General features: G+C 46.1%; 1 protein-coding gene and 1 long non-coding RNA gene across 11 annotated transcripts; one reads left to right on the top strand and one right to left on the bottom strand.

The window, feature by feature from the left end:
- Positions 1-800: 800 nt before the first annotated feature.
- galnt11 (UDP-N-acetyl-alpha-D-galactosamine:polypeptide N-acetylgalactosaminyltransferase 11 (GalNAc-T11)) lies at positions 801-4382 on the top strand. Of its 10 annotated transcripts, none has more exons than XM_015020292.1 (12): positions 801-1402; positions 1826-2057; positions 2130-2253; positions 2325-2491; positions 2565-2690; positions 2762-3011; positions 3075-3192; positions 3253-3405; positions 3474-3689; positions 3760-3864; positions 3940-4077; positions 4144-4382. In XM_015020292.1, the coding sequence occupies exons 2-12, from the start codon at positions 1874-1876 to the stop codon at positions 4273-4275; spliced, it is 1713 nt and encodes a 570-aa protein (XP_014875778.1). In that variant the 5' UTR covers positions 801-1402; positions 1826-1873; the 3' UTR covers positions 4276-4382. The 10 variants fall into 10 exon arrangements, with proteins under 10 accessions (XP_014875778.1, XP_014875781.1, XP_014875784.1 ...); XM_015020295.1 differs by having other exon boundaries at positions 1841-2057; XM_015020298.1 differs by having other exon boundaries at positions 1844-2057.
- On the bottom strand, positions 1204-1514 carry LOC106938322 (uncharacterized). The gene is made up of 2 exons (XR_001422595.1): positions 1447-1514; positions 1204-1416 (listed from the first exon to the last, which is right to left on the bottom strand). It is a non-coding gene; the product is annotated as an uncharacterized LOC106938322 (long non-coding RNA).
- Positions 4383-11038: the final 6656 nt, after the last annotated feature.

Raw genomic sequence — 11038 nt, forward strand, 5'->3', positions numbered from 1 at the left:
TTGCCAAATACATTAATGTGTGTGAGAAAATATGCCAATGACAGGAATTAACTTAAAATATTTTGTAGAACGGCACTTTCAGAAGTTCGGTCCATTTACTTGTATTAGCTTACTGGCACATATTCCACATTCAATATGGCGGACGCTGTTACGTATCGCAGTAACGGGCCGACCCGCTCCATGACCTATGACCCGCTCCATGAGGCGTATACGTGTTCATGTCTGTGGTTGGAGGCGTGAGCTTCGGCCTCAGAAACAGCGGCTCGTTGTAATTACTAATAAACCCCGTTGGCGGGACTACATCTGCGGTGTGTTGGCGTCATTGCAATATTTATTTATGTCCTGAGTATGTATTTAACAGTGTCTTGTTAAATTATTGCACAAATAAATGTTTTGTTAAAAAAAAAAATCTTTTCTTGTAATGGTGGATCGCAACCAACTTTAAGGTGCATACCGCCACCTACTGTACACGAGTGTGACGCAACATTACATCTATTAAATTCCATTTTTTAATTTTGTATTTTGCAGATAAATAATGCTTTCCTTAATTTGTAAATATTCACTATGTTTTCTTCATTTCCCAATATTTCTTCAAGACTCCGTTTCTTTCCTGTCTTTCCAACCATTCTTCTCAATTTCTCCCTTTCAGGCTCATATATTTTACAATTCATCAATACATCTTCTACATTTTCTTCCTCTCCACATCCTTCACATTTATCATTTTCCCTCCCTATTAGACATCGTTATTTTCCTTGGGTCGCTCGGGGCTCTTATTGTTTAAATCTACTGTCGTATTTTCCGTTTTATTTTGAAGGGGCGTCTATTGGGTCACGTGGTTCTGCCGCGGTGTCAGGAGCTGCAGCAGGGGTCGGGTTGTCGGTGCTGCAGGCCGGGGGTTCTGCCGGAGTGCCGCCGAGTGAGCAGGAGACGGTCCGCGGACCCAGAGCAGGTACCGTCCGATGACTGAACTGGACCAATGTATTTGGCTGCTTTATCTGAGAACAGCTAACAGCCGCTAACACACTGAGTTCCATTATCGGACGGGGGTCAGAATCGAACCCAGAACAGTTCTTTCCCGCCCTGATCAGAACTTTTAATCATCGGAACTGAAGAGGCTTCAAACTTTCCCTTAGGCCGCTCTGATCCAGGATAATCTGGGTTTAACACGAGGTTCGGCTCCGTTAGCTGGCTGTGTTGTTTCTGCTGTTAGTGTTGAACGAACCGAACCAGAACATCTCGGTTTAAACCCAACAACTCCAGGAACTCTCCAGTAGAACTTCGTTCAACACCTGGAGCCGGATCAGAACCGGCAGGTTCTGTTTGGTTCGGCTTTCAGACTGTTGATATACAGCAGCTGCACTGAAGCCAAGTGACGTCACTGTTTCCTACAGGTGAGATACAGGTGAGCTGACTGACCTAAACTCCTGGGCTTGATTAGATTCACACCTGAACTGATGAGCAGTTAATTTATAACGTAGGACTGATTCAGCTAAGTAATGAACAGTTCCTTTATTACCTCAAACTGATTCACTAACAATTCCTTTGTTACAATCTGATTCAAACTGAACCGTTCTTTTATTTCACATTCAGTTCGGATTAAGAGTACAGCACAGCACTTAGCAGCTGTTTCTAAATGAATATATATTATATAACATATAAATAAACTGATATTGACGTCATGTGATCTCTCAGATCATTAACTATTTAACGAGCTGAGCTCGTGATGCGTTCAGGGTTCTGCGGTAAACATTAACTGCTTCACATGAGGTCCCGTGCTGCCTTCAACTTGAGCTTAACCAGGGTGTGCTAACTTTAGTCCGGTCAGCTCTCTCTCTCCCAGCAGGTGATGTGAGGCGATGCTTGCTCGCCCACCATGCCCAGTGTCACGCTGCGGTACTTCTGCTATGGTTGCCTCGTTACCTCGGCAACCTGGTCCGTCCTCCTCTACCTCTACTTCTTCCTGGGGGCGGAGCCTAGCAGGAACCCCGCGCCGCACCGCGGTCGGCCGATCGGAGCCGGGTCTGACCACAAGGGGGCCGAGCTGTCCCCGGAGATGGGTGGGTGTCCGTGATACGTTCAGGCAGAGGGTGGGGGATGTGGCCGGGTCCTGAGAGGTTCTGGTCCTGCAGGGATGATCTTTAACGAGGCGGACCAGGAGGTCCGAGACGCTGGCTACCAGCGCCACGCCTTCAACGTCCTGATCTCCAACCGGCTGGGCTTCCACCGCCCACTGCCCGACACCCGCGACTCGCGGTAGGTTCTGGTTCTGACGTGACCCGTTTCTGACCGGTCCTGGTTCTGACCCGGTTCTGACCCGTTCCCAGGTGCCGTCAGAAGGCGTATCCAGCGGCGCTGCCTGCCGCCAGCGTAGTGATCTGCTTCTTCAACGAGGCGCCGTCCGCCTTGCTCAGAACCGTCCACAGCGTTCTGGACCGAAGCCCCGCCCACCTGCTGCATGAGGTCATCTTGGTGGACGACCACAGCGAGCTGGGTACCCGCCGCCCGGTTCCGGCCTAGCTCCGGCCCGGTTCCGACCCACTAAGTCTGCCTGTGTTCTGCTGCAGAGGAGCTGAAGGACGAACTGGACCGCTACGTGAGGACGGAGCTGCAGGGCAAGGTCCGATTGGTCCGGAACCGGCAGAGGGAGGGCCTGATCCGGGGACGCATGATCGGAGCCGCCCATGCCACAGGTAAGCTGAGCTCCTCCCCCTTTAGGTACCAACGGGTTCGTCCCACGCTAAGCCCCGCCCCTTTGCTCCAGGTGAGGTGCTGGTGTTTCTGGACAGCCACTGCGAGGTGAACGAGGCGTGGCTGCAGCCGCTGCTGGCGCCGGTGCAGGCGGACCGCCGTACCGTGGTCTGCCCCGTCATCGACATCGTCTCTGCCGACACGCTGGCGTACTTCGCCTCCCCCATCGTCCGCGGCGGCTTCAACTGGGGGCTGCACTTCAAGTGGGACCCGGTGCCGCCGGCTGATCTCAGCGGGCCCGACGGCGCCGCCGGACCCTTCAGGTAACCCGGAACACAGGTGACCTACAGGTGTCCATGACCCCTGACCTCTCCCCGTGCCCCCAGGTCTCCCACCATGGCGGGGGGATTGTTCGCCATGGACAGGAAGTACTTCTTTGAGCTGGGCCAGTATGATGGCGGCATGGACATCTGGGGAGGAGAGAACCTGGAGATCTCCTTCAGGGTGAGCGCTGAGTTTCACAGAGTATCATTGAAGGTGGCGCTGATGGCGCTGTGGTTTCAGATCTGGATGTGCGGCGGCCAGCTGCTGATCGTCCCGTGCTCCAGGGTGGGACACATCTTCAGGAAGAGGCGGCCGTACGGCTCACCTGGAGGACAGGACACCATGGCTCACAATTCCTTGCGGCTGGCGCACGTCTGGATGGACGACTTCAAGGTCCTTGTCCTCAATTCCTGTCTGTCCTCACTTCCCGTCTCTGACCTCACTTCCTATGGTCCCATCAGGAGCAGTACCTGGCACTGCGTCCTGAGCTGCGTAACCGTGGTTACGGTGACATCAGTGAGCGCGTGGCGTTGAGGAAGCGGCTGCAGTGCCGCTCGTTCCGCTGGTACCTGGACGCCGTCTACCCCGAGATGCAGGCTGTCGCCAACGGCAACAAGCAGCCACCTCCGTTTGTCAACAAAGGCCTGAGGCGGCCCAAGGTCCTGCAGCGTGGCCGGGTACCTGAACGCAGCACGCGCCGTGACCTCCAACCCCACTGCAGGCTCTCACCCTCTCTCTGTCTTTCAGCTGCGCAACCTAGCAACCGGACGCTGCCTGGTGGCGCAGGGGCGGGTCAGCCAGAAGGGCGGCGCCGTCGTCCTGAGGCCGTGTAACCACGGAGACCCGGAGCAGGTGAGGGCGGCGTCTCGGTGCGATCCAACCCCATGACCTCTCTGAGGGCACTCCTTGACCCTGTGACCTCAGCAGGACTGGTCGTATGACGAAGACGGGCAGCTGATTCTGGCCGGCCTGCTGTGCCTGGACGTGTCGGAGGTCAGGACCTCTGACCCCCCGCGGCTCATGAAGTGCCACGGCTCTGGGGGTTCGCAGCAGTGGAGCCTGGGGGTGAGGTTCTGATGATGGTGATGGTAGTGGCTCTGACCCGGTTCTGACCCGGCTCTCTCTCTCCAGAAGGCCAACCGGCTCTACCAGGTCTCTGTGGGTCAGTGTCTTGCCGTTTCCCGTCCAGCTGGACCAAAGGGCTACGTTGCCATGGCGATCTGCGATGGTGCTGAGGTGCAGCAGTGGCAGCTGGAGGGCTGATGGTCCGGTGGGACCAGGTTCTGGTTCTGGTTTTTATCTGTAGTTTTTACTGAAGGAACGTTCTGATCTCTGCTGCTTTGAATCTCTAATAAAATGTTCTGAATGTCTCGCCGTCTCTGTCCTTCAGAACCGCTCCGGGTTCTGATCCAGCTGTCAGATCTACTAGAACCTGCTGGCTCTGACCGTGTATCTGGTCAGACTCATTGGGTCTGACCAGAACCCTGCTGTTCCTCTCATGGACCAGCAGAGGGCAGCAGACTCTGAGTCAGTTTCCATTCTTCTTTAAAGTCTGGTTCTGGTTCTGTTCCTGAGACCCGGTTTCTATGGCAGAACCTGGTTACAGCTGAGGTTCTGATGGTTCTGTCCAGTGGAGCCGCGCTCCTTCAGAACCGCTCTGGCTCCGCCCCCTCGTTCAGCAGGTTAATGAGCCATCAGGCAGTCAGAGCAGCCGCCGTCTGATTGGACGCCGAGACTCGATCGATTCCCATTACCGACCAGAAGGCTGGGCGGCAGTGGGAGGGGGGGGTCGCCATGTGTCTGAACATTGTGGGAACCATTTTCCTGACACGATGTCCAGTCGGTCGCTGCCTGAAACGGTACTGATGAACCGTTTCTAAAGATGTACTGTCAAAAATTAACAGCAATAATTTGGGTTTTTAGCCTGTAAAAAAAAAGGGGGGGGGGCCTTTAATTTTTACCAAGTGATACATTAATTTATAAATGTCATTGTTTCAAACTAAGTATTTAGTTTGCAGCTAATATTTGCATAATAAATGTTCATGAGTTACTTCATGAGTTAGCTGCAAGCTAAACATTTNACTGTGTGTATATTTTATTCAAATTTGGTGCTTTATCCATATGACCTGTTTTGTCCCTATTCTCAAGAATCACTGGTACCCAATTGGCATCGTGGTTGGCCACGTGCAAAATCAATTGATTCTGCTTATCTGTTAAATCCTCAAAGCATCCGTATGTACTCATTTTATGAAAAAGGTTGTTAAAAAAATGACCTGCTGGAAGAAATGTACAACTTAAAACGAGTCTCTCATTTTCCACCTGTCACGAAGCACATTTCTTACCTGACATCATTGATTTGTCTGCCTTATCTCAGAGGTCTTTGAATTTGACAAAGTGGAATGAGTTTGAAATTAATAAGTTAAAATGGACAGATGTGAACCTTGGCCTGTGCCTTTCAAATGTCCGTCACTGCTATTTGACAGGTAAAATAAGGAGAAAGAAAGAGAACAAGTAGTAAAAAGGAATGAAAAACAGCCAGCGACGATGAGGCCAGAGAATAGGTTTTGACTACTGCTAGTACTAACAATAGCCCTGTCAACGCTCTCCAAGAGCGTGGCCCAGGCTCCCAGTGGCATCTCCAGAGAGAATGTCATGGGAGAAATAAATCTCTCAGCCAATTTATGTGCAGAAGGTGAACTTTTTTTTTTTTTTTGCCTGCTTTTCATAGCAAAACCAAAAAGGAAGACCACTGACAGCTCAGAGTGGAGATTTTCTTTCTTCCTTACTCGTTGACATGGCATTTTTATTCACTGGGCCTCTGGAATGCACTCTTGTGCAACGTAGGGGTGAAAGAGAGTCAAAAACAGCCCAAGTGAAACTCCCACGGCTGCAGGGTGGTAAAAAAAGTGAGAAATCCTTGTAGCTCAAAGCCCTGCTGAACAGTCGGCTCCCCATCCATTTCTGAAGGTTTGACACCATTATGGTCAACTGTAAATACTTTTACAGGAAACTGAAAGAGCGCTTTTCATTACCTGTTTGCTGAATAAACATGAAAGCCCCACACTCTACACATCTGTTGTACACATAATGTGACATTTACGTCAAGACAGGTACATGAAAACCAACAGCATGCAGCCGTCAACCTTGACAACCGAGGAAATTGGAAAATCTTAACATGAAGCTAATTTTGTTTTTGAGTTTAAGGGGATATTTAGTGGTTTATACACCTTTAATGGTCACAGTCAGGTCTACATCCTAACACACTGCATTACTAGAGAAAAGGGTTCCCAGTTCAACATGCAGCAGCATATAGATGATCATGTCATGTCAAGAAGTTGGGAAAGAACAAAGACTACAACGCAAAGAATCTACAGGAATAAAATGCAGAGTAAGAGATGAAATAGCACAGACTGTAGCTTTTGGAAAGCAATAATCAGCCACAGACACAACTCCAAAAGATTTATTCAATGACTCAAGATGAAAAATTGGGGCTTAATAACTAACAGCGCTATCTTCTGAACCAGAACAAAAATAGAGAATGCTTCCCTCCCTCATCTGGAGAAGTTGAGTATCTTGGTGTCTTGTTCATGACACACCACGATTAGCTGGAATGGGAAATGACCGGACAGATTGGACCCTCTTCTGTAGGGATATAGGTGTTGCTCCAGTCTGTCTTTGTACTCATCTATTGTCATGGGATATGAACCACGGCCAAAAGTACAGAGGAAGCTGGGCTCAACCTTAATGATAGGGTGAGAAGTTCAGTGATCTGGAGGGAGCTCAGAGTAGAGCACTTTCACCACTGAAAGCAGCCAGCTCTGGCTATCCAGGCAATCTGATAAGGAGACATCTCCAATTTGAGGTTTTCTGGGCATGTCCCACTGGACTCAGAGCCAAGGACACACTGCGAACGGAGCGGATGGACTATGTCTCCTATCAGGTTTGGAAACACCTTTGGACCCCTCAGAAAGGGTTGCAGATTGTCAGTGGGTAAGAGGTTGGTTTTCCCTTCTTTCCCTTTTAGCAGAAGACAGTTATATGAATGGATGATTAGATTCATAAATCATCTAATCAAAACTAAACATTACCTGCCAGACAGCTATTATTAAAATGGTAAATACACATTGCATCATTCAGAATGAAATGTGATGTAAAAATGTTCTGTTGGCTAAACTGATACAACTTTATTGCTTACTACTACCAGCTAATACTAATAACAAGCTTTGTGTCAGTCTTTAATTGGATAAGCAAAGCACAACACACACACACACACACACAAAAAAAACTATTTTGATCTAAACCTCTATCTAACCCTCTGAAGCCTTTATAGAAAGCCTGTGTTTGTGGATGCTGGTACATAGAGCTGTTTCAGTGTCCATTGATGTGTTCCTTGTGGAGTGAATCTTGTATTTTATCCAAGGGAGTCTCGCTACAGAGGTCAGCAAGTACTTTTGCTTGTTCAGTGACGACGAGATTCTGCACTTAAGGGTATCTCTCTCAGGTCTCACTGAGGCTATTTTCACAAGTCCCTTACATGTAGATGCAGTGAGAAATTTTAACGAAATAAATAGTTCCTCATCTCTTGAGGCAACGTCTGAGAGCGGTCGAAGTCTTTTAGCCGTAAATGAGAACTTTATCTGCTTTGTTGTTGTCAGAATTCAAGTGAGTGTTTGCACGGATGCAGTGTTGTAGTCGATGTCTTACTCATATTTGTGATGCTCTCTTTCTGCTGTTTGGTTATGTCTTCTGGCTTCATGGGAGTTTGCTCACTATTGTGACAGTGCACTCAGGAATCTGCAGTCATGTGGGACAATTTGGGGTTTTCCGCTACAAATACAAGAAAGGAAACCTTCCAAAATATGCAAGGAAAGGCCATCCTTTCTGTTTTAATGAGACTGGTCCATGAACAGGCACATCACCTCCACTATCTTGGCATGGGGAGTCACATTAGTATGTGCATAATACATAAGGTGGCATGGAGATGTACAAATAATATGCTGTCCCTCGATTCAAGGTGGCATTAGTATGTGCATAACATTTGCTCTTCCAATTTATTCAATGTACTCTTAGAAAATGAATGTGATTTCACTTTTTGCAAGTCTCCCCATCCTGTTATCCTTGATAAATTGGGTGTAGGTTTATGCTTTGTCCAATGAACATTGTGGCTTCTTATTTATAGTGGGCAAGATCTTTTCTGAATGCCTTGAAGCTGGTTTTACGGTACGCTCTGTCCACATGGAGTGCCTATGCTTTCATGCAGCTGTTTTTTCCCCATGTGAAAAATTCCTTTTGAACAATACTGGGATGTTAGATTCAAAGAACTAACATTTAGTTGGAAGACAGGAGATTTAAAATGGACCAGATCAAACTAAATTGGTCATCTAGTAGATTCTCTTCCAGCTCATTTGAAGCTTCCTGTATATTTTTAAAACACAAATCTCCACATTGTGATTTCATGTGATAAAACAACACACTGGATTATAAATTGGTGATGTGGAATTGATATATAAATGTTATATTTGGTACCATTTTGATATGCTTGGGTAAAATGCAGTACTTCCTGTGGCTTTTATAAGTCACAGATTTAGCATATGGAGTAAATCTGTCAAATTTACTCTCAGTGTGAATGCACCTGTTCCACTGTGCAAAATGTAATTTAACACATTATTGTACAATACAAAGGCATATTTCTAACAAAAACTCAAGTCCTTGAAACATTTTCCTTTGACTTCAAATCAACAATCTGTGATTATATATTTTAATCATTTCCATGGTAAATTTCCAATATGTGCATTTGCATTCAGTCCTCCTGACTTACTTTGTAGAAGGACCTTTAGCTGAAATTACAGCTACAAATCACTGTGGGTAGGTTTCTACTCCATTTGGAAATGTCTCTTTGCTAAATAGCTCAAACTCCCAAAGATTAAATAGGGAGCAACTTTGAAGATTGCTATGTAAGTCTTACTACAGACTCTCAATTGGATTTAGATCTGGACTTTGACTTGGCCAGATATAAACCACCTAATTTTAGCTTTGTAAGAATGTTTTTCTCCTGCTGGTAGTTGAATGCCCCCCTTATTCTTGTCACCTTTGCAGTCAGTCTCACAATCTCTTCCAGGCTTTGCCTGCTGAACCCACAAAGTTTTACTCTGGAGCTGGTGTTTACAGGATGATATGCAGTGTTAGTTTTATACTTCAAATCCTAATAAAATACACTACGGTTGTAACATGACAAAATTACAAGTACTGACTGTCACAGGCTTAATTTCTACTTACTTATGAATCTAATATACATTTTTACTGTATTTAGGTAACTGGGCTCAGACCAAAAACACCTCATGTACCAGATAATTGTTATTTTATAACAGAAACAAGTCATTTTGTTACAGGCACACCATCTTGCATTGTGCTTCTTGGGCAGCAATATTATGGAGCAGAAATGCAGGAAAATATTTTCCCCATCACTTGTTTTCTTCTATAGCTGCACATTGTAGCAAACATGAAATTTGCTGTCGACATCCATTGAATGCTGGAGGAACAGTATAGACTAAACACATTAGGTGTGGCAAATATGCTACATGCAGCATGTTCAGTTCTGCTTTCTTCAGCTCACTATTTGTATATCAGTACCACAGCTTGATGTCACATCCTGCATCACACAGCAGTTTGTTCTGATTAAAAAAAAAATGGACTGGATTTCATACTTTTTTGTGTTGGGGGCCATGAAATAATAATGGAATACACTGAGTTGTTTATATGGTTTTGAAATGTATGACTGAACGTCCACGCCTAAGTGAGCATCCGCGGCCATGCCCTCTGTTTGTGTATACCTGCGTAAGTGCACATTTCCACGGCAGGAGTTGGGGTCAGCTGTGGACATGCCAGGGGCACCTCGGGTGCCGCTATTGGCCATCCCTCCTGAGATAATGTCATAATGGGGAACAGTGGGGGGAGGTGGGGTGGAGACAGCTGGCAGCTTCGTTTTCTGTCAGCGCAAATTTTCTACTACATCAATAATGAGCACCACAGCCAGCCGAGCCATGAGCGCCACGGCTCAGTGGGCTCATAACTGTATTCTCGCATGTCCTCTCGCTCTTCCTGCTCTCCCCCTTTCCATGTAATTCCCCTCTCTTCATTTGTTTTAAACCTGCTTTTTACCACATTTTCTACCTGCCCAATTTTATTGTGATTTGTCTGTGTTTTTGTTCTTCCCCTCTTGCTCCGAGTATATCTGCTTCTGCAAAAAAAAAAAAAAAAAATACTCTCCATGATTTCTTTCGTATCCATCCTGACATGATGAATAAATAAGGAAAAAAAAAAAAGATCAGCTTTGTCTCAAAACACGGATTTAACAGCTTTTCCGAGAAACTTGCATTTGCATGTTTAGTAAATATTGGGATAGTTTAGGGCATAAACAATAAAGCTCCCACAGTTTGTACTTATTAACCCATGTTTATATGCGGCTATGAAACCATTCTGTAAGAGGAAAAACTCATACAAAGTGGAGAAAATTAACAACAATACCCCAAAGTCATAGTGGAAATGACTAGCTTTTGTTTGAATTTAAATTTGGTTGCTTTTGGCAAGACCATCTAATCTGCAATTTTCTTAGATTAGTAATATAATTTCGCTTTCATTTCTCAAGCCTATAAGAAACTTGCTGAGGCATCAGTTCTCCAGTCCAACATGTTTTCCACAAAGTGCTCAGTAAATGATCCTGACATAATGGCATCACAATGCAGAAAACCTAAACCTCAGTATTTATCGTCTTTTGTCATGGTAGTCGGTGTCAAATTCCTTCATTTATTTTGTATGCATGTGCACAACAACATAAGTATATTTCTGCTTTTTTAGTCTAACCATACCTTGCATGTTTATCTTTTTGAGATACCGATGTTGCATTTTGTTTTTCTAAACACTTCATTTACCTCATCACAAATAGCCTTCACACCTAGTCCGAGATCATTATCGAGCCATTGTCCATTCTAGACGCAAGCAGAAAACACTTGAGAAAAAAACCCCACCT

Source organism: Poecilia latipinna, unplaced genomic scaffold (genome assembly GCF_001443285.1).
Source record: "Poecilia latipinna isolate Pla-1442-1.1 unplaced genomic scaffold, P_latipinna-1.0 Scaffold2563, whole genome shotgun sequence".
Classification (NCBI taxonomy): domain Eukaryota; kingdom Metazoa; phylum Chordata; class Actinopteri; order Cyprinodontiformes; family Poeciliidae; genus Poecilia; species Poecilia latipinna.

Coding starts and splice junctions, on each gene's coding strand:
- galnt11 (XM_015020292.1), top strand. CDS start 1,874: ATGCCCAGTGTCACGCTGCGGTACTTCTGCTATGGTTGCCTCGTTACC. Junction 3,193..3,252: donor ACCTGGAGATCTCCTTCAGG/GTGAGCGCTGAG, acceptor CTGTGGTTTCAG/ATCTGGATGTGCGGCGGCCA. Junction 3,865..3,939: donor ACCACGGAGACCCGGAGCAG/GTGAGGGCGGCG, acceptor TGACCTCAGCAG/GACTGGTCGTATGACGAAGA.